The sequence below is a fragment of the Callospermophilus lateralis genome, chromosome 3 (assembly GCF_048772815.1).
Source record: "Callospermophilus lateralis isolate mCalLat2 chromosome 3, mCalLat2.hap1, whole genome shotgun sequence".
Taxonomy (NCBI): Eukaryota; Metazoa; Chordata; class Mammalia; order Rodentia; family Sciuridae; genus Callospermophilus; species Callospermophilus lateralis.
Window position 1 is genome coordinate 179,466,332 of NC_135307.1, and position 23,315 is coordinate 179,489,646.

Consider the following 23,315-nt stretch of genomic DNA (forward strand, 5'->3'; position numbering starts at 1 on the left):
ATAGTAACAGGGAAAGGGTCTCCTTTAAGCAAGTTGCAGGGCTAGGGAAAGGTAAGCACGCGAAGGCGGACCCCAAGACGATAAGGAGCTTCTCCTGGCAAGGAGGGCGCGACTAGTCAAAAGCCAAAAAAAAAAAGGCAGTCTAGAGTCCGGAAAGGGCGGAGCCTGGCGGCATTACGCGCTGGAGGCGGGGCTTCCTGGCCTGCAGCCCCGCTTAGAACGAAGGGGCGTGGTCGCTTATGAGCTGGGGACAAGGTTAACCAACGTCAGGATTCGTGGCCAGAATGGGCTTGGCCTAGCGGCCCCGAAAGCTTATAACCTTGACCACCAAGGGCGAGTTAGGGAGAGAGATTGGCCTGGCTTTGTGAGAGGTGGTTGTTCTGAAGCCCTCTCGGGCGCAAGCCATACGGCCTTACGTAGGGGGCGGGGCTTCGCAGCGGCGGCAGGGCGAACGCTGCGTCGAGGGGCGGGGACGGCGCGCTCTAAGATGGCGGCCAACGTGTTCCCGTTCCGCGACGCCAGAGCAGCGCCGGATCCGGTGCTGGAGGTCGGACCCGTGGCACACGGGCCGCTGCCCCTACCGCTGGTGCTGGACAATGGGTCGTTCCAGGCCCGCGCCGGCTGGGCGTGCCCCGGGCCGGATCCGGGCCCCGAGCCGCGCCTACAGTTCCGCGCGGTGTGCGCCCGCGGGCGCGGCGGGGCGCGAGGCGGAGCGGGCCCGCAGGTGGGCAACGCGCTGGGCAGCCTGGAGCCGCTCCGCTGGATGCTGCGCTCGCCTTTCGACCGCAACGTGCCGGTCAACCTGGAGCTGCAGGAGCTGCTGCTGGACTACAGCTTCCAGCACCTGGGCGTCTCCTCACAGGTGCAAACGGGGTGGGCTGGGCGTGAGGGAGGATGAGGTCTTGTCCGCTCACGCAGCTTTTCCGGAGGGAGTCAGGCTTCCAGTGGCTCTGATTATCTTCTGCTTAGTCGATCATGCTAAGTACTTAAAATGTGTGTGCCCTGCTTTAGGGTAGTGATCGAACAATGCCTTTTCTTTTCCCATAGAATATACGTTAGGGCATATACGCTCGTGCCTGATTTATTTGTGAATACGTACTGTGCACCAGCCCTGTGTCATGCATTTTATTTTAGGCATTTGGAATTCAACTGTGAACATCGCACAAAACTTAGTGCCAGTGGAGCTAGTGTGGAAAAATACTAGTATGAAAAGATAGACGTCAGTGCTGTGATAGAAGAAGATGAGGAGGTTACATTTTTTTCAATGTGTGGTTGGAGTAGGGACTCTTGGGGAAAGTATGTCTGAGCAAGGACTTGAAGGAGATAATTGAGGGAGCATGCCCTGTGAATATATGAGGGAAAAGTATCCCAGTTAGAGAGAATAGACAGTGAAAAGGCACTGAGTCAGGAGTATGGTTTAATCCTAATCCCAGGACGGCCGCAGTGAGGGGGCAAGTACCTGGATTAGGTACTACCAGGAAGAGGATGTCAGAGAAGTAGTGTGGGGACAAATCGCACACCTTATAGGTTTTTCCTCTCAGTGAATTGGGGAGCAGTTGCAAGGCATTAAGCAGAGGAGGGACACAATTTTTATCTAAAAAGGATCACTATAGCTGATGCAGAATGGACTGTCATGGAAACGGGGAGACCCCTTAGGAGACTTGGAATAAAGCAGATGAGGGATGGTGACAACTTAGATAAGTAGCAGGGGATGTGAAAAGAACCAGTTGGATAGAGGTATTTTGGATATAATCATTTAGTCAACATCATTTACTGACAGTTTGGATGAGTTTTCATTTAATAACCTTAAGTTTCATATTTTCCAAAACTACTTCCAGTAGAGGCAAGAGATATACACACACACACACACACACACATATTTAAGTTGGACACAATACCTTTATTTTATTTATTTACTTTTATGTGGTGCTGAGGAGCGAATCCAGAACCTTGCACATGCCAGACATTTTACTACTGAGCCACAACCCCAGCCCAAGATTTTTTTTTTTATATATATTTGTTACTGGTCAGGTTTTTGATTAGGGATCAAAAATGAATTCTGCCCTGCACTAAGATTTTTTTTTTTAATGTTTTAAAGAGTATTATGTTATCACTCATTTTTTCCCCCTTTTCTTTCAAACTAGGGCTGTGTGGATCATCCCATAGTTTTGACAGAAGCTGTGTGCAACCCACTATATTCACGCCAAATGATGTCTGAACTCCTTTTTGAGTGCTATAGGATCCCCAAGGTTGCCTATGGAATAGACAGCCTCTTCAGCTTCTACCACAATAAGCCAAAGAACTCAGTTTCCTGTGGGCTCATCATTTCATCTGGATACCAGTGTACACATATTTTACCCATCTTAGAAGGAAGGTGGGTTGTGACTTTTGAGTGGTATTTTAAGAAGCATTCAGGGACCAAGGATGACTCAATGGTAGGGAGCTATGCCTAGCATGTATGAGGCCCTGGGTTTGATCCCCAGCTTTCCCTTGCCCAAAGCAGCTTTCAGTAAACATTTAGTGTTTACTGTAAAGTTGGATTGGAAAGAGCATATACTAGACTCTAGTCTATAAACTGAGCTGGGCTTAGCTCTGACCTACATCACTGTATGACCACGTCACTTTGCCTGACCTTTGTGACCTCCTGGAAGGAGTTGGAGGAGATGGTCTCTTAGGTCTAAACATAGTTCTAGAATTTTATAATTCTAATGGGAAGATAGTTAACATAGTACCTGTAGATAATAGGCACTCAATAAAAATGTTTTGAATAAATTATTTGAAAAAATTTTAATTAGACTTTGTGTTATGTAGATACTTTTTAATTTAGACTTTTAAAAAATTTTAAACTCTTTGATCACTACTCGTACCTTTCTATTTGGTTATAGTACCTGATAGAGGCATTTATTAAAAATTTCTGAGTTGAATAAAAGACAAAGATAGTTTGTCTATTCCCACTTGTTAGTTTGGCTTTCTTTCACTGTTCTATAAGAGATTAGGCCAGCTTTATGCTTCTCACATTGCGTAAGGAGTTGACACTACAGGGAAAGAGCCTTGGCCTTGGAGTTGAATGCCTGGGTTTGCAACCCTGCTAAGATAAGGTACTTAACATCTTTGTTTCCTCACATGTGAAATTGGAAAAAAATAACTTTCCAGGCTTGATGAAATGAGTGATATGGGTGGTGGTACTTTATAAATTGTAAAGCAGTCTGAATATTTAAGGCAAACAAATGCCATTGAGTTTATGAGACCTATAGTGAGACTCTCGAAGTTTCCATGAAAATCTGTAAAACCAGAAGTAAGGCATTATCAAACTTCTCCAAAGTATGGAATTCTATAGTTTGTTTAAGCAGAATATGCAAAAATTAAAGAAACCATGTATTGTCTATTGAGAGAAAATTATTTTATCTGAGAACTAAGGAATTTTCAGATTGGTGCATGGCCTGTTTTGTGCTGCCATCTCCTGGTGAAGTATGATTGAACAGCAGTGTTTGGATATGCAACAAATTCACAATGCTCTGCTACTCTCCCTTTCTTACATTAGGAGCCTAAAGTTGTTATGTGAGATGGTACACACCTGTAACATCCCAACTTGGGAGGCTGAGGCCGGAGGATCCCAGGTTTCAGGCCAGCTTAGCAACCCTGTCTCCCCCCAAAAAGGGTTGGGGATGTTGCTCAGTGATAGAGTGCCCCTGGTGTTCAATCCCCAGTACTGCATGAACCTTTGGTTCATGTAAAAGAGATGTGGCCCTTAGAAGATGCCAGTAAGCCTATAGGTGATTTGTTATTTACTCTAATTGCATTAGTAGAAGTGGATTTTGTAGGGGAGGAGTTCTGGAAGGGCTTGTTAAAATATAGATTCCCAGGCCCACCCAAGAACGAATGGGCCTGGGAATCAGCATGTTTAACATTTTCCTAGCTAATTCTAGGATATGGTTCCAGGACCATAGTTTGGGAAATACATGATGAGTCACATAAAGGTCTGACTTTGGAGTGTGCGTTTTTTTTCTTAAACCTGTTTCCTTCTGAGACTGGCCAGAAGTTAGATGGCCAGGTGTCTGGATGTGGAAATTTCTGTGTTGGTTAAGAGGTTGAACTAAGAGGACTTGAGTCTCTTGCAATTGTAGGGGTTTTGTTTTTTTTGGTATCAAGGATTAAACCCATGGGCACTTAACCACTGAGCCATATCCCCAGCCTTTTTTATCTTATGGAACAGGGTTTTGCTGAGTTGCTTAGGATCTTGGTAAGTTGCTGCAGCTAGCTTTGAACTTTCTCTCCTCTTGTCTCACCCTCCTGAGCCACTGGAATTACAGGTGTGTGCCACTGTGCCCAGCAGCTGTAAAGTTTTATGCCACCCCCACTTTTTGTCCGTTTCTTTGTCTTCATTAAATTTTCCAAGATAGTTCATAATCTCTTCTCTGTGTTGCCAAAAAATATATATTTTCTTGATTGTAGGCTAGATGCCAAAAACTGCAAACGCATCAATCTTGGAGGAAGCCAGGCAGCAGGTTACCTCCAGCGACTCCTCCAACTGAAGTATCCGGGGCACCTGGCGGCCATCACTCTCAGCCGCATGGAGGAGATCCTGCATGAACACAGCTACATTGCTGAGGACTACGGGGAAGGTAAAGGAGAGGACTTTGCCCGCTGCAGCTTTTGGATGTTGGTGACCTTTGGAGTGTTCTAAGCTATTAAGATTCTTGCTTTCTTATGTTTTTACTCTTTATTTCTTTTAGCACCCCCTTTTTCTTTTGGTATTCACTTTCTTAAATTTTTTTTTTTTTTTTTGGCACTGGGTATTAAACACAGGGGCTCTTTACCACTGAGCTACATCCACAGCCCTTTTTATTTTTTGAGACAAGGTCTTGCTAAGTTGCTGGGGCTGGCCCTAGTTTGTGAACCTCCCACCTCAGCCTTCCAATTCAGTGGGATTATAGGCATGTACTACCACACCTAGTGTGTGGATGGGTTTTCTCGTTGACATTCAAGATCTTTACTTCAGTTGACTAATACTACTAAGCTCCAGAAGGGCAAACACTGTCTTTAAAAGAATAAACTAATTTTGGTGAAAACCACATAACGTAAAATTTACTATCTTAATCATTTTTAAGTGTAGAGTACAGTAGTGGCTAAGGGCTGTGTCTTCAAGTAACTGTTATTCCTGGGATAAAAGAAATTAGAAAAATACATATAAAAAGAAAGAATCTATGGGACTAGGGCTGTAGCTCAATGGTAGAGTGCCTGTTTATCATGTGAGACCCTGGGTTCAGTCCCAAGCAGCATAAACACAGTCTGACAAAGAATTTGGGAGCACCCTCAGGCCAGAGAGGTGCTTGTCAGATGACACAGCTCTCTCTGCTTTTCCTTCTTTGTTCTCAAGGTGTTCTGGTATCAGCTTGTTTTGTAATTGACCTTTTTTGGGGGGTATGTTCTGTGAATTATAACACATCTGTAGATCCACTATCACAATTGTGTATACTTTTATCCCAAGAAACTCTCTTTATAAGTCATATTCTGTTCCCATTCCAAGCAGTTGCTCATCTGTTCTTTGTTACTGTAATTTTTATCTGTTCAAAAATGTTATATAAATAGGATATGTAACTTTTTGAAACTTTCATTCAGTGTTATGCCATTGAGATTCATCCAAATTGTTGAGGATCTCAGTGGTTCTTTCCTTTTTATTGTGGAACTGTATTGTATTATATGGAGGCACCACAGTTTGTTTATCCTTTCATCATGAATAGTCATTTGGGTTGTTTCCAGTTTTTGGAGGTTGTGGCTGGAGCTACTGTACATACTAATGTACAGGTACGTGGTAAATGTATGTTTAACTTTAGAAGATTCAAAGCTGTTGAATTGTTTCTGCTTTAGACTGTTGATGTGGGGGATTATAATGATTGTGTTTGAATGTGGAACCATTCTTGTTTTTTTGGATAAACCTACTTGTTCGTGTGTATTACTCTTTTTGTGTATGTATAGCTGAACTTGATTTGCTACTATTTTGAGAGGGATTTTTTGGTGTCTGTTTCATGGGGGACATTGGTATGTGGTTTCTTGTGCTATTTTGGTGTTAAGGTGATGACTGGCCTTGTTCAGTGAGTTGAAAAGTGCTCTGCCTCTTACTATTCTCTGGAAAGATGGTGTAAATAATTGATGTTATGTTTTTTTCTTTAAATGTTTGGTAGACTTCTCCAGGAGAACCATTGAGTCTAAGGATTTCTTTTTACAAAGGCATTTAACTATGAATTCAATTTCTTTAATAGACACAGGACTATTTAGGTAACCTCATTGGTTTCTTCTATTTATTTTTTTTTCTGCTTGATTCATTTTCCTCTTCTTCTTGAAACTTAAGATTGTTATGAGAATGTTCTTTTGAAAACAACCACCACCAAAACAAAAAAGCCTAGCATTTAATTCTGCAGTTTTCCCTCACAGCACTGCTTTTTACCTGTATCCCACAAATTTTGATATATTTTCATTTTTATTGAATTATAATGTTTTCCAGTTTTCTTCAAGACTGCTTCTTTAAGCAATTGATTAAATTTCTTTAAGCAATTGATTGCTTTATATACAGCATTTGGAGATTTTCCTATTATCTTTCTATAATATTTCCAGCTTAATTCTGTTATGATCAAAGTTCTTTGTCTAATATAGGTTAAATTTGCTTGTTTGATAACCCAGGGTCTGGTCAACTTTGGCAGAAGTTACTTTTTTGGGGGCGGGGGTGGTACTGGGAATTGAACCCAGGGGCATTAATAACCATATCCCCAACCCAATTTTTTTTTTTTTTTTTTTTTTTAGTTGTAGATGGACTCAATACCTTTATTATGTGTATTTTTATGTAGTGCTGAGGATTGAACCCAGTGCCTCACATGTGCTAGGTGAGCACTCTACCACTGAGCTACAACCCCACCCTTCTTCATAATTTTTTATTTTGAGACAGGGTCTTGTTAAGTTGCTGAGGCTGGCTTTGCATTTGGGATCATCCTGCCTCAGCCTTCTGAGCTGCTGGGATCATAGACAACAAACTTCTTGCCAAATTGACCTTTTATCATTATGGATTGTCCCTCTTTATCCTTGGCAATTGTGTTTGAAGTCTGCTTGAGCATTAATAAAGCCACGCCAGCTTTCTTTTGATTAGGGCTTGCATGGCACGTCTTTTTGTCCTTTAACTTTTAACCTATCAATATTTCTGTTTTCAAAATGAATTTCTTAATAGTTAGATCATTTTTTAAAAGTCCATTATAGCCAAGCACAGTGGTGCTTGCCTGTAATCCCAGCAATTAGGGAGGCTGAGACAGAAGGATTTCGAGTTCTTGGCCAACTGCAAGTTAGCCAGTCCCTATCTCAAAATAAGAAGGGTTGGGATGTAGCTTGGTGGTAAAGCACCCTGGGTTCAATCCCAGTACCAAAAAGAAAAAAATCTCTGTGTCAGATTTTTTACAATTTTTTTTACAATTTATTATTCATATTTGGATTTAGGTTCACCATTTTATATTTTTAATATTGTTGTTCCCTAAATTTATTATTTGTTTCTCTCTCTTGCCTTTTAGGTTATTTGAACATTTTTAAATTCCATTTTAACTTTTCTGTTTTTTTTTTTCCCTTTTTACTGTATCTGTGTTTTTTAAGCAGTTTTGAGATTATTGTAAATTTAACTTTTCATGGCCTATTTAGAATTGATACTTGAAATGGAATGTAGAAATGTTAACACTAGACTCACTGGTGCTGTCTTGCATGTGTCCATCTGTATATGCTGGAAGCCCATCAGACAGTGATGTGATTTTTTTACTTTCAATTATCAAACCTAATTTAAAGAACTCAGGAGGAGATTAGTGTGTTGGGTTTAACCAGATTTTCATAATTTCCATCGTTGTTCTTTCATTCCTGATGTTCTAGGCTTCCTTCTGGTATGATTTCTATTTGAACAACATCACTTGTCAGTTCTTTTAGAACAAGTCTGCTGGCAATATGTCCACATTTTATTGTAGCATGTAGTTGATTGAGTGGATTCAGAGATTGGCCAGATGGTGTTTTCTCCGTCTTAACCTGCATCTGAAATCCTTGTGTTTTGATTTTTGTGTTGTTAGTGTTTCCATTTCATGACTTCTAAAATTCTTTCTTTAAAGAATTGCAAAAGTGGCAGTGCCCTGATTATTATGAGAACAATGTCCACAAGATGCAGCTTCCGTTTTCCAGCAAGCTCCTGGGCAGCACTCTGACTGCTGAGGAGAAGCAGGAGAGGCGGCAGCAGCAGCTACGGCGGCTGCAGGAGCTCAATGCCCGGCGGCGAGAGGAGAAGCTGCAGCTCGATCAGGAGCGACTGGACCGACTACTCTATGTTCAGGTGACAGCAGATGCTGGGATGGGTCTCTGGCCTCACTTAAGAAGGTGGTCCCAAGGAATTTTCTCCTGAATTTTTCCTTAGCCATAAGTATATTGATTAAGCTTGACATGATGATACACGCCTGTAATTTCAGTGACTTGGAAGGCTGAGGTAGGAGGATTACAAGTTTGAGGTCAACCTCAGCAATTTAATGAGGCCCCAAGCAACTTAGTGAGACCCTCAGAATTTAAAAAGTAAAATTTAAAAAATAAATAAAAAGAGCTGGAGATGTGGCTCAGTGGCTAAGTACCTCAGGGGTACAATATCCAGTATTTAAAATAAAAGAAATTGATTATTGTAAGTCACTCTTGGGGTTAAGGAGGAGCCCAAGGGGATCATTAGAACTGAGATCATTAATACAGAGTCTAGTATGGCAATAGGTGTTTCTGAAAGAGTTGTTGACACCAGCTTCGTTGATTTTTTTTTTTTTTTTTTGGCCTTATAATCTCCTTTAGTTAGTTAGTTTGTTTATTTATTTTGGTACTGGAGATTGAATCCAAGGATGTTCTATCACTGAGCTACATCATCAGCCCTTTTTTGTATTTTTTATTTTGAGACAGGGTCTTGCTGATTTGCCCAGGTTTGCCTTAAACTTGTAATCCTCCTACCTCAGACTCCCAAGTCACTGGGATTACAGGCATGTGCCACTGTGCCCAGCCAATTTGTTTTTTTAACTTTTTAAGTGTAGTATGTATGATGCAATGTGCTCAGATCTTAAGTATGCATCTTGTTGAATTTTCTTGAAGTGATATGTGCCATGTATTTGCCCTCAAGTCAAGAAATAGCATCACCATCCTCCCTCATATCTCCTCTTCACCAATAACTACCCCGTAAAGATGACAACATTTCTGACGTCTGTCACTATAGATTAGTTTAGTCTAGCCAGGCTTTGATCCTAGTCCAGAACAGTAGGGGAGGAGGGCAGCCATCTGAACCTTTTTTGGGGGAGCTGGAAGTGTAAGTCTGTGGAAGGCAGGCTAGGGGAACCCTGGGAACCTCCTCCTGATGCAGTTCTTTCTACTTGGCTTTTAAGCTGCTTCTCTTTCCTTCCTTTTTGTGATTGCACTATGTGTATATGACTGTTCTGGTTTCAGGAACTTCTAGAGGATGGCCAGATGGATCAGTTTCACAAAGCTCTGATAGAGCTGAACATGGACTCCCCAGAAGAGCTGCAGTCCTACATACAGAAGCTCAGTGCAGCAGTGGAGCAAGCGAAACAGAAAATCCTTCAAGCAGAAGTCAACCTCGAGGTGGACGTGGTGGACAGCAAGCCAGAGGTGACTGAAGGACTTGAGAGGGAGAGCAGCCCTCCTGAGAGGGAGGAATGCCTTCAGGCTGGTATCAAAGGCGTTGTGACTAGGTGTTGGGGGGAGAGAGCAGCTTGGTGAGGTGCGTGGATGGAGGTAGCCATGGCAGATTTGTACCAGTGAAGTTCTGAGCAGAGGGATCTCACCCCACCACGGGCAACAGAATGTGAACGACGAAGAACATTCACACCAGTTCTGTGTTGCTCCTTGAGCCTGAACCTATTTCTTTGTCATTTAACAGTACATCATGGTTGATTGTTCATTTACCTCTTTCCATCTTGATGTCAACTGAGAATAGGGCTCATGCTTTATACATAGTTTATGGATTTTTTTTTTAAAGGTTATAGGCTGACACATCTTTTATTTATTTATTTTATGTGGTGCTAAGGATCGAACCCAGCACCTCACGCATGCTAGGTGAGTGCTTTACCTCTGAGTCACAACCCCAGCCCAAGTTTATGAATTTTTTTTTTTACAATAACTGGCAGATGTGCTGGATAAAACATTTACAGGTTGATTTAAAAATATTTTTAGTTGTAGATGGACACAAGGCCTTTATTTTATTCATTTATTTTTATGTGGTGCTGAGGATCAAACTCAGTGTCTCGCATGTGCTGAGCTATAACCCCAGCCAAGATCATTTTTTAATTAGATACTAAAGACTAACTCTGAATAAGCTCTTTAATTTCCTTTTGCTCCTTTCTGTTCTCTGCCAGTGGACTGTTAATAATAGGTGTTAGTGTGACCACAAGGGCAGGTGGAAGAACTGAGCTGAGGACCTGGGTAGCCCAGACCTGACCTTGGGGCCTACATAGTGAAGGAAGGGATAGCCTATATCAATTCAGCCCAGCAGTCACTGGCCGAGTCTCCTGTCTGTAGAACTGGTATAGAGTACTATTAAATATATACAATATAACTGAATTTGTCATCCCTAGAATTCCGAAACAAAGGAACTTACTCATTATCTTATGACATGTTTGAGCAGGATTAACGAGAGTAGCTGTTGGTTTTTTGTTTTTAAATCAATCAGCTTTTTAAAAACTCTTGATTACTTGTGTTTTTAGAAACAGTACTGAAGGAAGATCTGAGTCAGTGCCATTTGATGCCCTATGTGGTGTGGTGCTCATTAGTGAGGTCACAGCCAACTTTGGCTCAGCAGGAAGCTTACTTTACTGTAGTTTTTGCTCTTGGACTTGCATTCTCTCCCTCTGTTGATAGGCTGCAACTGAGGACTGAGCCAGCCGTGAGCATGCTTGCTTTATAGAGCACATCCTGACCTAGGCTTCCTGGATCCCCCTTTCTGGTCACTACGATCTAGGGAAGGAAGGGCTTTGGCTTCATTCCTCCACCCAGATCAGCTTCTCTTGAATCACTGTGCTTTTTTGTTGCTTCCCCCAGATTTGACCTGTGGTTTAATGCAACCCAGATCCATGTTGTCTCTGTTAAGTGTTCATCCATATTTAGTCTTCCTCATGCTCAGCATATCAGTGGGACATAAGTATCTTTATATTAGAGAGGTGCCCCAAAACCACATGCAGGTGAGGAGTTTCAGATTTAAAAAGTTAAAAATGAACAGCTGTGAAAATGTGATTCCTGAGCAGTTGGGGGAACTGGGTTTTCCTTTTCTTTATTCCTTTTTCTGCATGTGTTACATGCTGTGATTCAGGTGCTCCTCTGTTCATTCACAGGTTCTTCCTATGTGCCCTATATATCTTTGTTCTGTGCTCTGGGGACACACATCAGAATGCTTTGGACCTGGGGAGATTTTGAAATGTTGTATTTCAAAAGAGCCTTCTCTATATAACAAATTTACTGAATTGCTGTCACTGAAGCTTTAATGGTCAGTCAGCATTTATTGAGGGTGATTGTTAGTGACTAGAGTCAGTTACAGTCAAATTCATGGGATAAATTTAGCTATGATTGGTTAACAAGTTCTACCTTCAAAAAAATATTTTCTGACAATATAATTCACTTTGAATGAAGTGAATAGGTGGTGGATTGAAGTTCCTGTGAAACTCCACTTATGCAGTAATGGCTTTATATAACTGGGAATTTAAAACTTACACTGTTTCCCAGCATCCATTTTTCCTACAGACCAATCTGTTCTAGTTGTTTGTATTCTGAAACTATTCCTGTGAGAATGTTGTAAGGAACAGGCTTTGTTAGCATTCTTAACGCAGTAGTTAAAGTAGAAGATGCTTATTTTTCACAGCCACAGGCACAGCATTGGGGGTGTGTGTGTGTGTGCAGATTTAGAATGTCATCATTTGTTGGAAAACACAATGGGGCCAATACAGAAAGTTCTCTGGCTTTACTAGCAGGATCAGAGTTGGTCCCTGTTGTTGTTCCGCTGCTCAAGAAAATTCCAGGAAACCCTGCTGCTGCTTCTGAAATCCCTGGCAGACTGTTAATCTATCTGGTTCCAAAGGAACAGTTGTGTTAGTCCTCCTGAAATACATAGTACATGTGGAGACCCTGGAGAATCTGAGCCGGGGGTGTAGTCAGCCAACAGGACTCTCCTCTGTGGGGTGCATCTTTGCATTGAAATTACTAGCTTGGTTCCTCTCTGAATTGTATGAATTAGCATAAATAAATTTTTTAAACCACTTTTAGTGAAGCTAATAAGTTTTATTTGTAAGGTGACGTGCTTTGAATATAGCTGGAAAAAGGTAAATGATGCTGTTTTTCTTGTAACTGAAGAAGTCTTTTGAAACCCAAAATTTTATAGTCTTTGTTCTGGGGGAATTTGAATGTGGGCGCTACCACCTAGTGTATGCCAGGCATCAGGAAAGCAGAGGTGATTAAGATAAGGTTCCTAAAAAGACAAAAAATATAAGGTTCCTGTCCTTCTGAGTGCCTCAAAGGAAGGGCGGAGAGCACAGAACAGAGAGCTTTCCAGGACTCGGCTGAGGAGAACACTCTGCTGGGAGGGAGAGAAGAGTGCTGGGAATGCCAGCTCTCTGTTTGAGACAAAACCTGCAGAGAATAGGGAAATCAGAGAGGTTCGTAGAGTTTTAAGATTACAGGGGTCGGCCTGACCTCAGATGGAAGATGGTACCTTTATCCTTTGGTGGAAGAATGAAAGGACAAGAAAAAAGAAAAGGAGGTCAAATGGAGAATAAGTAGGAAGTTCAGTTTTTAAAGCAACAAAAAGGATCTGCTAATAATCTCAGGACTAATACTAGGAAGGGGACTGAAGAGGAGAGTGTTGGAAGGGTCTGGGACAATGGCTGTGAGCACTGCACCAGGAAGCTGGGAGGTAATGGAGGATTCCTAGTGGCTGTCTAGGGCTTTCTGTATTCCTGCACCACTGAAGCATGGCTCACTTATCTGTTGCTTTAAACTTAATAGTGTAAGACAACTACCATTCATTTGTCCTCGTGGGTTTAATGGGTCAGGGATTCTGGAAGAGTAGATCAGATCTGCTCTGTGATGCCTGGGCTGGGAAGACATGAAAAATGGGGGATAGAGTCACCTGGAGGGTTTTTCACTTAACTGTCTAGCATCTGGCCTGGGGCAGCTCCCAAGACAGGGTTCAGAAAAGACTGTTGACCCCAGCTCCAGACAGGGCCTCTTGCAGTGAGGGGTGACTGGCTTCCAAGAAGGAGCTTCCATGAGATGTGTTCATGGTGCCCACACTTCGGGGAGTGAAGGTGGAAGGAAGCTGCATGCGTTCATCACTTCCTGTCATGACTGTGCTGGAGAAGTCACTTGACATTATTTGCATCAGATTCTGTTGGAGTCCTCCTTAATTCCTGCTGAGACTACCTCTTTTTTGTGGGGGAGGGTCCTCTTTATGGGGCATGGGGAGTAGAGTGGAACCCCCCAGTACTTGCTACTATTGGGGGGGAGGTCTCAAGTTTTGTCTGTCATTATTTTAGATACACAGCATTTATGTGTCTCCATTCCACTAATACAACTGAATTGTTGAAGGGGCCAGATGAGTGCTTAAAAGAAAGGAAAGAAGGATTTTTCTGAACAGGAGCTTGTTCTTTATATCATACTGCTTCCTGGTTCCTGGGTGCCTCAAATGGAAGAGAACTTGGGTGATCCACTTTTGATCTTTGTGGGATCCCCTGTGTCATTTCTCAGAGCTGGGTTAATGCTCCAGAGTAGGCATAGGCACTCACAGGGCTTGCTCAGCATCTTACAGATTACAAACTATGTGGTCAAATGGAATGTTCCTCTTGCTTGGGCAAAGGAGCATGTCATTTAGGTCAGCTAGACTTGCTAGGAAGGTGAGACTTCTTGCTCATCTCTTTTTTTATTATCCACTCTGGCCTTAAGCTAGGTCTTTTCCTATTCCTAAAGCCTTAGTTGATTTCCTTACACTCAGACTCCTAATTTATAGAATTTCAGCTAAAGGCAGAACAAAGCTTTGGAGCTGAGCTGTTCTCTCCCCTACCTTGTTTCCACCACTTACGTGAGTTACTTCTGCCTGAGCCACAGCTTCCTGACCCATGAGCTGACCCATGACCTCCTTCACTGAGACCCAGAGGCTTTGTCCATAACCTACCTCCTGTCCTCCCTGAATTACCTCTTTGTAAACTAGGTTTCTCATCTGGTCCTTTGGTCTCCGATGACGTATTATTTTTCCTTTGTAGGATTTACGCTCAAGCCTGGGAAATGCCCCTTATACATGGTCAAATCATTTAAATTGAACAGAATCAGGAACACATTGTTGTGCATTTTGTTTGCCACATATGCCGTGTGATTTTGGGCGTGTGAGTGTGGGGGGGGGGAGTATTGAGGGACATTGCCAATTTGCTCGTCTACATTTGCAATATATGTGCACAGGACGTAGAGGATTATGTTTAAGTTCTCTGAATTGTGTTGGTAATTCACATACTCCATAGATTCTGAGAATAAGGAGGGACTTGGAACACAAATTAAGTGTGGAATCTTCTTGCAGGCTCTTGTGGCTGTTGGTTACTGGGTTTGCTAGAGCCCTCCCCAGACACTACCTTGTAAGTCAGCCTGCTCTGCACCCACCAACATCGATAGAGCATTTTTCTCTGGGATGCAACAAGATATTTCTTCCTCTAATTTCTATCCTTTGAGGTTAGAGGAGGAAGACTTACCTGCCTTTAACATGGCAGAATGACAGAAGTCTGAAGACATCTTGTAGGGCCACTATCTCCACCCTTTTCTCCAGGTTAAAATGAAAACAAAAGTGCCATGACCCCACCTTTGGGAATGGTGTCAGCACGCCCAGGCCCCACTCAAGTCATTGTCATTGAAGAGAAAAGCTTGTGCTGCAGGACTTCACAGATAGGAAGCCTTTGCTCACATCTCCAGTCCAGAGGGACCTGCCGTTAAGGGACTAATTGTTAAGCCCATTAATGTCGGCACATGTATTTATTAATTTGAGCCAGGCCTTGTGCATGCTGGTGATCCTAGTGACTTAGGAGGTTGAGGCAGGAGTTTCACAAGTTTTAAGGCCAACCTCAAGCAACTTACTGACATTCTGTCTCAGAATTTAAAAATTGAGAAAAAGGGCTGGGGATGTAACTCAGTGGTAGAGCACTAGCCTAGCTTGTGCACAGCTCCATAGTACCATAAATAAATAAATAGGTAGGTAGGTAGGTAGGTAGATTGATTGATTGATTGATTGATTACCTTTTGTTGGTAGCCTAGATGCTTTGGAGGACACCCCCTATCACACTGTGCTGCCCCATAGCTGTGTGTATGATGGTGTGACTGATGCAAGCAGCATATCTTCAGGGGTGTCAGCCTGAAGCTGGCGCTATTAGAAAGCTTCAGAGAAGGCAGGAGACAAGGCTTGTGTAAGTAGGAGAGGCAGACAATGAAAGCAAAGCCCGTTGTTGGCTTTGCAATCTGTTCATGTGTATTCTTTTGTTCAAATAGCGTAGAAAAATGTTCATAATTTTGCCATAGGCTTTTGGAACATTGGGCAAGATTCCAGTTCTTTTTTGTGACAGTGAACTCATAGAATGGGCTTGCTGGAGATACTGTTTCTGATTTTTTTTGTTTGTGCTATTCTGTTTCGTCCTCAGACCCCTGACCTGGAGCCACTGGAGCCATCTCTAGAAGATGTGGAAAGCATGAATGATTTTGAGCCCTTGTTTTCAGAGGAAGCACCGGAAGTGGAGAAACCTGTCACCACTGTCCAGGTTTGACGCCTGCCTCCATGTCCTTGTGTACACTGAAACTGTTGACACAAAGGCCAGTTTGCTTCTTAGTGATACATGTATTTTGAAGTCCCAATTTTTCTTTTTAGAGATGTCAGAGTTTTTTTTCTCCCCAGCACTGACTGAGGTTCCAGCACCAGTCTGTGAGAAAGGATAGGCCAGTAACTGGAGGTCTGTAAACTGGCTTTTGATGGTTTCATCTACATTTAAGCCAGTGTTGGCATAGTGGATCCTCTTTAGGGTCTACATTTCTGTCATTACAGTGACACCTGGATAAACTGGCTCATCTGAGGCCCCCGGGAGGGAGTGTTCTTTTTGTGCAGGGACTGAACTGCGTAAGCAGGCCCTGGGTGGAGCTGTGGTTTTCTCTGCTAGGCCTTTCATGCCACCCTTTCTTCACTGCCATGCTCCCTGCAACTCAGGGACCATGGCATAGTGCAGTGTGTAGGAATTGTAGTTCAGAGGTTGAAAGAAAGTAGAAAACTGGACCTTCATGTCAGGAGAGTTGGAGAGCTGCTGCTGTGCCATGCACAGAGGACAGAAACTACACTGGAATAAGAGGTGCAGGTGAGGATACTGGCAACTGGGACGGTTGTCATCATGGCCTAAAAATCTCTCTTAAACCTTGGGTTTTTAAAGCCCGTATTTAACTTGGCAGCATATCATCAGCTGTTTGTTGGGACAGAAAGAATCCGAGCTCCAGAAATTATTTTCCAGCCTTCGCTCATAGGAGAAGAGCAGGCGGGAATAGCGGAGACGCTTCAGTACATTCTGGATAGGTAAGATGGTGACACTTGTTTTCTTGAGCCATTTTCTTTCTTTTGTTTTTTCAATTATCATTTATTTATTTTTACGTGGTGTTAAAGATCGAACCTAGTGCCTCACACATGCTAGGCAAGCACTCTGCCACTGAGCTACAGCCGTAGCCCTCCTTGGGTTTTGAGTTGGAGAGATGGTGGTTGAGCCCTGGGAAATGTGCTTTTATTCTTGGTGTTGTTCACTTGCTGTGCTTTCACCAGACCTGTGACAGGCCTGTCACATGCCTGTGCCTGCATGGGCTCTGTGATTGTGTTCTGAACATGTAAATTCTCAGCTCATGTGAGGAGCTAGAAGAACTCCTTTAGATCAGCGCAGTGTGGTAATGTGCACTGGCTTTCATATGAAACTTCACAATCCTGAAGACTGGAGATTTTAAATCACCCCAAAAATATTGCAGTACCTATGAAGGATTTTTTTCCTCCCTGTGGACATTGTATTTATACTAGAGTTTACATTTCCAAAGTGGGCCTCCTTCTACCCACTTCCAAAGGCGTTTTCCTGCAGTGTGAGCTTCCATGACTCAAGTTGCACAAGTAGGGAATGTAATTTGTAGTTTGCAGGCTGTTTTTGGTATAACAGGATGGAAAAGTGCACCCGCAATGAAAAAATGGAAAAGCACTTCTGCCGTTACTCTGAGTGCTTTGAGCTATATGTCTTATAATGATGGGTGGGGAAGTAATCAAAAGTGAATAACAAAAAGAGGTTATTAAAAAACAAAAACACCCACACCTCTCAAAAAAAACAGGTGTTGGGGTGCTTGCCTGTAGTCCCAGCTGCTCATTTGGCTGAGGCCTGGGCTGCATAGCAAGACCGTGCCTCAAAAAGAAAACAAAATGAACCAACAAAAAAAGGGACAGATGGAGAGATGAGTCCTCAACCCCAGGGAGAGGAGTTTTGGGGATGATGAAATGTTCCATGTCTTGATTGGAGTGATGGCTACGGGAGTACATACATTTGTTAGCCTTTATAAAAGAATATGTAAATTAATCTTCAGTAAAGTTGATTTTTAGAAAAACGTATTACAAAAGCACAAAAGATTTAATCATGTTAAAGATATGAGTGGATCATTCAAAGTAAGGTTTTGGAAACATTGGGCTGACATTGTAGAGTGACATGAATGAAAAATAACAGTTTTGGTTTTATATATCTTAACTTTTCAAGCAGCTGTTTTCTGTTTCTCACCAGGAGCTTGCATTTCCACATTTCTAGTCTCTTGGAACATTTAAATTGGAGGGTCATTTCTCTCCTAGATACCCAAAGGAAGTTCAGGAGAGACTGGTCCAGAACATTTTTCTCACTGGTGGGAATGTGATGTATCCTGGGATGAAAGCCAGAATGGAGAAGGAACTGCTGGAGATGAGACCCTTTCAGTCTTCTTTCCAGGTACTGTTTGTTTAAGCTGCTGTTTGGAAAAATAGCATTAATTATTTTCTGATTGCAAAAGTAAAAGTTAAGGGAGAAAAATGGCTGTATAATTCTATCATCAGCAGTATCCACTATTGACATTTTTGTGACTTTTATTCTGGTCTTTAATCTACGTTTAATTTTTAAAGCAGAACGAGAAACAATTCTCTGTATACTGTTTTTTTTTTTTTTAAATTGAAAAAGGAAGACATGCACATAATTAAATTCAAAGATGTCAGAACACAGGTGAGAATAAGTCATTCTCCCTGCCTGAAGGAGATTGCCTTTCATAAATTTCCTGCACTTATGTGTATTGCTTTGTTACCTGAATTTCCCTTACCTATCATAAACATTTTCCCCTGTCATTATTCTTCTAAAGTACTATATTTTATGGCTGTCATATAAATGAGTGCCCCACAATTTTCCTACCAAATCCTTGATCATCAAGTAATATAGTCTGAGCCCCCATCCTGGACCAGGCACTGTAGGAATGCTGAGATATCCTGGACACAGCCTGCAGTTGCAAGGAATTCACTATCTGAGGGTGGCAGTCAAGTAAATGAGCCATAATAACCTGGAGTGGAATGGACAGACAAGTATGGGCACCTAGAAGTTTCCACTGGTGTTCAGGGAAGGCTCCAAGGAACTGATTCTTTTAAGAATGTCAATGTGTTTGCTGTCTGTGTAACGTGGTGTGGGGTAGCTTGGCAAGATCATTCCCAAGAGAAGGACTAGCATGCCCAAAGGTGCAGGGGCAAAAGTTTATTGAGGGAAGGAGAAGTAACAGTGTGGCTGGAGCATATGGCTGCGAAAAAGGAATGCAGGCAGAGAGGAAGAGAAGTCAGCAGGCCCACAGGATGCAGGACCTGTGCATCCTACTAAGAAGGTCGGCCTTCATCTGTGATGCAGGTAGTTTGTTCTTCAGATAAGCCTTGTTTTCCTACCTTGGACCCTTTGCATCTAATGGTTCCCTTTACATTGAACACTCTTCCCAGCTCATTGCTATTCTCTCTTGGTTGCTGGTTTATATGTCATTTCCTCCAGGGACCCTTCCCTGTCTATAGCCTTTGCCAAACTCACCTCCAACAGGGAAGGGACAGTGTCTGCCTTTTGATAGGTGTTTCCAGCCCTTGACAGACTATCACTTGGTAGCTTCACAGGAAATAAGAAGGCATTGCCAGAGGGAGAGGAAAGGGGATTGACTTGAGGGAGATAAGGGGATGAAGTGATCAGAACTGATTGTGGATTTGGGGGAGCAGTGGGATTTAAGACAACTCCCCAAGTTTTATGTGGAGCCACTAGTTTGATAAATAGGACGTTCATTGGACTAGGAACTATGGGAGGAAGAAGAGGCTTGAAAGGGAGGAAACTGCATTCTGTTTCCAGGGTGGGTCAAGCTTCCAGTGGGACACACAGAAAGAGCTGGCCATAGCTAGTGAGTGAGTGCTCAGGAGAAAGATAGCAGGGTACACTCAGGGAGCCCAGGGCACTGTTGGGGAGAGAAGGTGAAGTCAAGGATCAAGTGCTAAATCACAGTAGCCTTTGAGGGCAGTAGAACACAACAGACACTTAGGAGAGACATCCCAAGAGGCAGGAGGACAGAAGGGGTAACATCACTGAAGATAAGGGCAGCATTCTGAAATGTGAGCAGGGGCTTGACTCAGTGCTGGCTTCCCGTCTATGGTAAAGTGATTGGGAAAAACCTCATGGGATTTTAAAGATCTCTTGCTTGGCAAGCCCAGAGCCTTTCCTATGGTTACTTTGTAAGCACTGGTTGTAGGAATGTGGCTGCCAGCTCTCCCCCAGCCTTGTATAGAGCTGTTCTGGTGTCATGGTCCACCCCCTCTACTCTGCCCACCTCCGCCACTCCCTTTTGCATTGCTAATGTAGCCAGTGTGTGTCATGCTGTCACTAGCCCATCAATTCTAAGTGCAGATGATGTGTACAGCAGTGCCCCGAATATAAGTACTGTTAGACCCTGCGTGATTTTTAGAAGATGGAGAACTTCAAAATGTGTATTTACATATTTCCTTAAAAAAATAACTTCTGGATCTGGGGGTGTAGCTCAGTATTAGGGCATTTGCCTGTAAGGCCCTTGGGTTCCATCCCCAGCACTGTAAAAAAAAAAGAGAGAAAGAGAAAGGATTCTTAAATAGCAAAATATTTTAAAACATTACTAAGATATCAGATTTTTTCATAAGACAAAATAAAAGCAGAGAAAAAAAGGTTTTTTTAGATAGTTTCTCTGAACAAAATTACTTATATGTATATTTTCAGGTTATTTTCTTATCATTTGTATTATTTTATTTAAAAAAAAAAACCACTACTAATAGCTTGTTTTGTAACTCACATAGTGTTTTTCACTTTCAAACTGTTATGATAGTTTTTCCTTTATCAAAGTATCCCTTTTATGGCTGTAATATTCTATTAACGGTAGATCTTGCTACATTTCTTACTAGTGATAATGATAGCTACCCTTAATTCAGTATTCTACAAGACAGAATACCAAGCACCCTGTACTCATTCTCACCAGCTTTTCCTAAGCCAGAGCAGCAGAGGCTCTTGTCCAATCTTACAAAAATGTTATTTTTCACAAATTCCTTGCCTCTGTGGCAGCCTGGGCAGTCAGACTCTGAGCCCAAACTTCTCTTGTCCCATCCTTCTCTCTCTGTGCATGCTAATCCTCCTTCATGTGGCCTGGCCTGGCCCTCCAGAAGTTCTGAAACACTGCCGCATCATGGAACTCCTGGGGTTGGGGGAGAGAGGAGGAGAGAGGATGGTGGGAATGGAGGCAGGCAGTTCCAGAAATCAGGAGGCCCAGTTTATTTCCCTAAATGGTCAGGTCAGGCTAGCTGAGGACCCTCATAGAGCTGCCGACCCCCAGCCACACTCTGACATGAGCAATCGGAACTGAGCATTGGCAGCATCACAAAGAACACCCTGGTTACCTGCTCAGCAGTCATTTTTCCCACGACTCTCTCACTGCTGTGGCCAGCCTTGTACCAGCGTCCACCTCACCGCTGTCCTGGCAGCTTGTGATTGACAACAGTGTGAAGCAGGAGGCTGGCCAACTGGTCCCTCTGACCCAGAGTGGCAGGATTTGCCTTGGTAAAGGACTGCCTGTTCTGTGAGTTGGGCCCCATGCCCTGTGTCATCTTGTGTACTCTTGGAGAATCTGGGTGCTTCAGTTCAGCTTTGCTTGGAAGGTGCAGAGGTAGGGGAAGTTGGGGCCTCCTGTACATGTTTCTGAGGACACACAGGACTGTGGGACTGTAGCTGAGCCTGCTGCAGTTACACTGGGAGCCTGAGCCTGCTGGAGGCATCTTTCTAGTGAGCATTGCATCTCATTTCAGGTCCAGCTTGCCTCGAACCCCGTGCTGGATGCCTGGTATGGTGCTCGTGACTGGGCTTTGGACCACATGGACGACGATGAAGCCTGGATCACCAGGAAGGACTATGAAGAAAAGGGAGGAGAGTACTTCAAGGAGCACTGTGCCTCCAACATCTACGTCCCCATTCGCCTGCCCAAGCAGGCCTCACGTACCTCAGAATCCCAGGCAGCAGGCAAAGGCTCAGGAACCAACGAGCAGGCCTAGCAGAGGACCCTCCAGAGAGAGGGCTCCGCACACATGGCCTTTGGCAGTGTGATGAGACAGGGACTGTGCTAGATGTATTTGGCTGCAAACTGAATTTCTCCCGGGGAGAACAGACATAAGAGCAGCAGGATCATCTTGTACGGAGTTTTGTTTACCGGGGGCTACTGCAGCATGGAATGTCTGAGTGGCCATGTGGCATCTGGAAGCTGGTACGAAGTTTTGTCGGCAGCTTCCAGCAAGCAGTGAATGAAGACACGGAGGCCAGGGTGTACAAAGAGCACTAGACTTATTTCTTACTACATTTTCATACCTTTTTTGTTTAAAAAAAAAAAAAAAAAAGTTATGAAGTTTTATCAGTGTATGTATTTTTTCCTTCTGTATTTATTCAGAAATTGTGTGATTGCCCAGAGGGGAAGGTCCTTCATATATTAAAAGCTGATATTTATATTAAAGAAGCAAGTGGTCACCGTGAAATCTCAGGAGCTGGAAATATTTGCCGCCTCCTCTTATTTCCCCTTAAAATAAGAAACAGGAAAGGAGAGGGTCACCACCACTTTGTGCAAAGTCACTCTGCTAGCTAAGGACCTGCTTGGGTACCCTCTTTTGAGTGAACGGAAATAGAGCTAGTGGCTCAACTTTTGTTCATACTTTGTTTGTTGGAGACTTTTCTACTACATGAGACCTTTCTACAAAAATTTTATTTCTATCCCTGTGAGTTGTTGGCTCCTTTATGTTTTTAAGTCTCTGAAGAAAGAAATCGACTGAAAAAGGTAGATCCTGTAGCCTTTATCCTGCCACAATCTCACTTTCCCTGAGCTTTGGTGAGTCTTCTAGTAGGAGAATGAGACATCTCATTTGTTACATAGTGAATGGACAAATAACCCCTCTTTTATGGAGATTGCTTGTTGGGAGTTCTAACTCATCAAGAATTAAGCCCAGAAAGCTCCTGAGCTGCTAATATCGTTGTCACAGAACCTGTGCATTTGGATTCCATGATGCCTCAGCCTGCCTGCTGATGAGGCTGCTTTAGAACCTGGATCCAGCTCTCGAGGGTTTAGAAACTCAGACCAGGAGGGAGCTGTGGTGGTGGAGGAGGAGGTAGGAGACTCAAGTGGACCCAATAACTTCCAAGGCATGGTCCAGTGAGCCACTGGCCATCATGGCTGGGCCCAAGGACTGATGAGATGGCAGGAAACATGAATTTTGAGTGGGCTTGGGATAGATGTGAAGAAAGCAGGACTGATCTTAGCTGGGCAAGAGGGGCTGAGGCTGGGGTTCAGTAGAAGAGCTCTTGCCTAGAATGTTTAAGGCCTGGTTGGATCCCCACACCACAGACAATGCAACAGTAACAAAACCCCAGTCTGAAAGGCAGTGGTGGGGTCAAAGGACTGCCTTGGAGGTCCTGTCCTCATGGAGAAAGACCCTGGGCAGGTCTTTCTCACTTAGGCACTTTGTGACCAAACAAGCTAGCAAGCTGGATGTGCTCAGGCTGGCAGGCGATACCCTGATATACACAGGAAAGTCGGGGGCCGTGGTGAGGGTCAGGCCAAGGGGCTGAGCCTTGAGCTGTCCGGGTTCGTCTTTCTTTGAGCATGCCAGGCTTTCCATGACCAGCTTTGCACATGCAGCCTTCCTCATTCTTTCCCAGCACACT

The 23,315-nt window shown here is 43.3% G+C and overlaps 1 protein-coding gene across 2 annotated transcripts; it reads left to right on the forward strand.

The window, feature by feature from the left end:
* The first annotated feature begins 479 nt into the window (after window positions 1–479).
* On the forward strand, window positions 480–22,012 carry Actr5 (actin related protein 5). 2 transcript variants are annotated; one of them, XM_076851844.1, is made up of 9 exons: window positions 480–862; window positions 2,145–2,374; window positions 4,453–4,622; window positions 8,127–8,344; window positions 9,478–9,660; window positions 15,708–15,824; window positions 16,482–16,621; window positions 17,912–18,044; window positions 21,419–22,012. In XM_076851844.1, the coding sequence occupies exons 1-9, from the start codon at window positions 488–490 to the stop codon at window positions 21,659–21,661; spliced, it is 1,809 nt and encodes a 602-aa protein (XP_076707959.1). In that variant the 5' UTR covers window positions 480–487; the 3' UTR covers window positions 21,662–22,012. The 2 variants fall into 2 exon arrangements, with proteins under 2 accessions (XP_076707959.1, XP_076707960.1); XM_076851845.1 differs by lacking the exon at window positions 16,482–16,621 and having other exon boundaries at window positions 21,419–21,557.
* The last annotated feature ends 1,303 nt before the right edge of the window (window positions 22,013–23,315 follow it).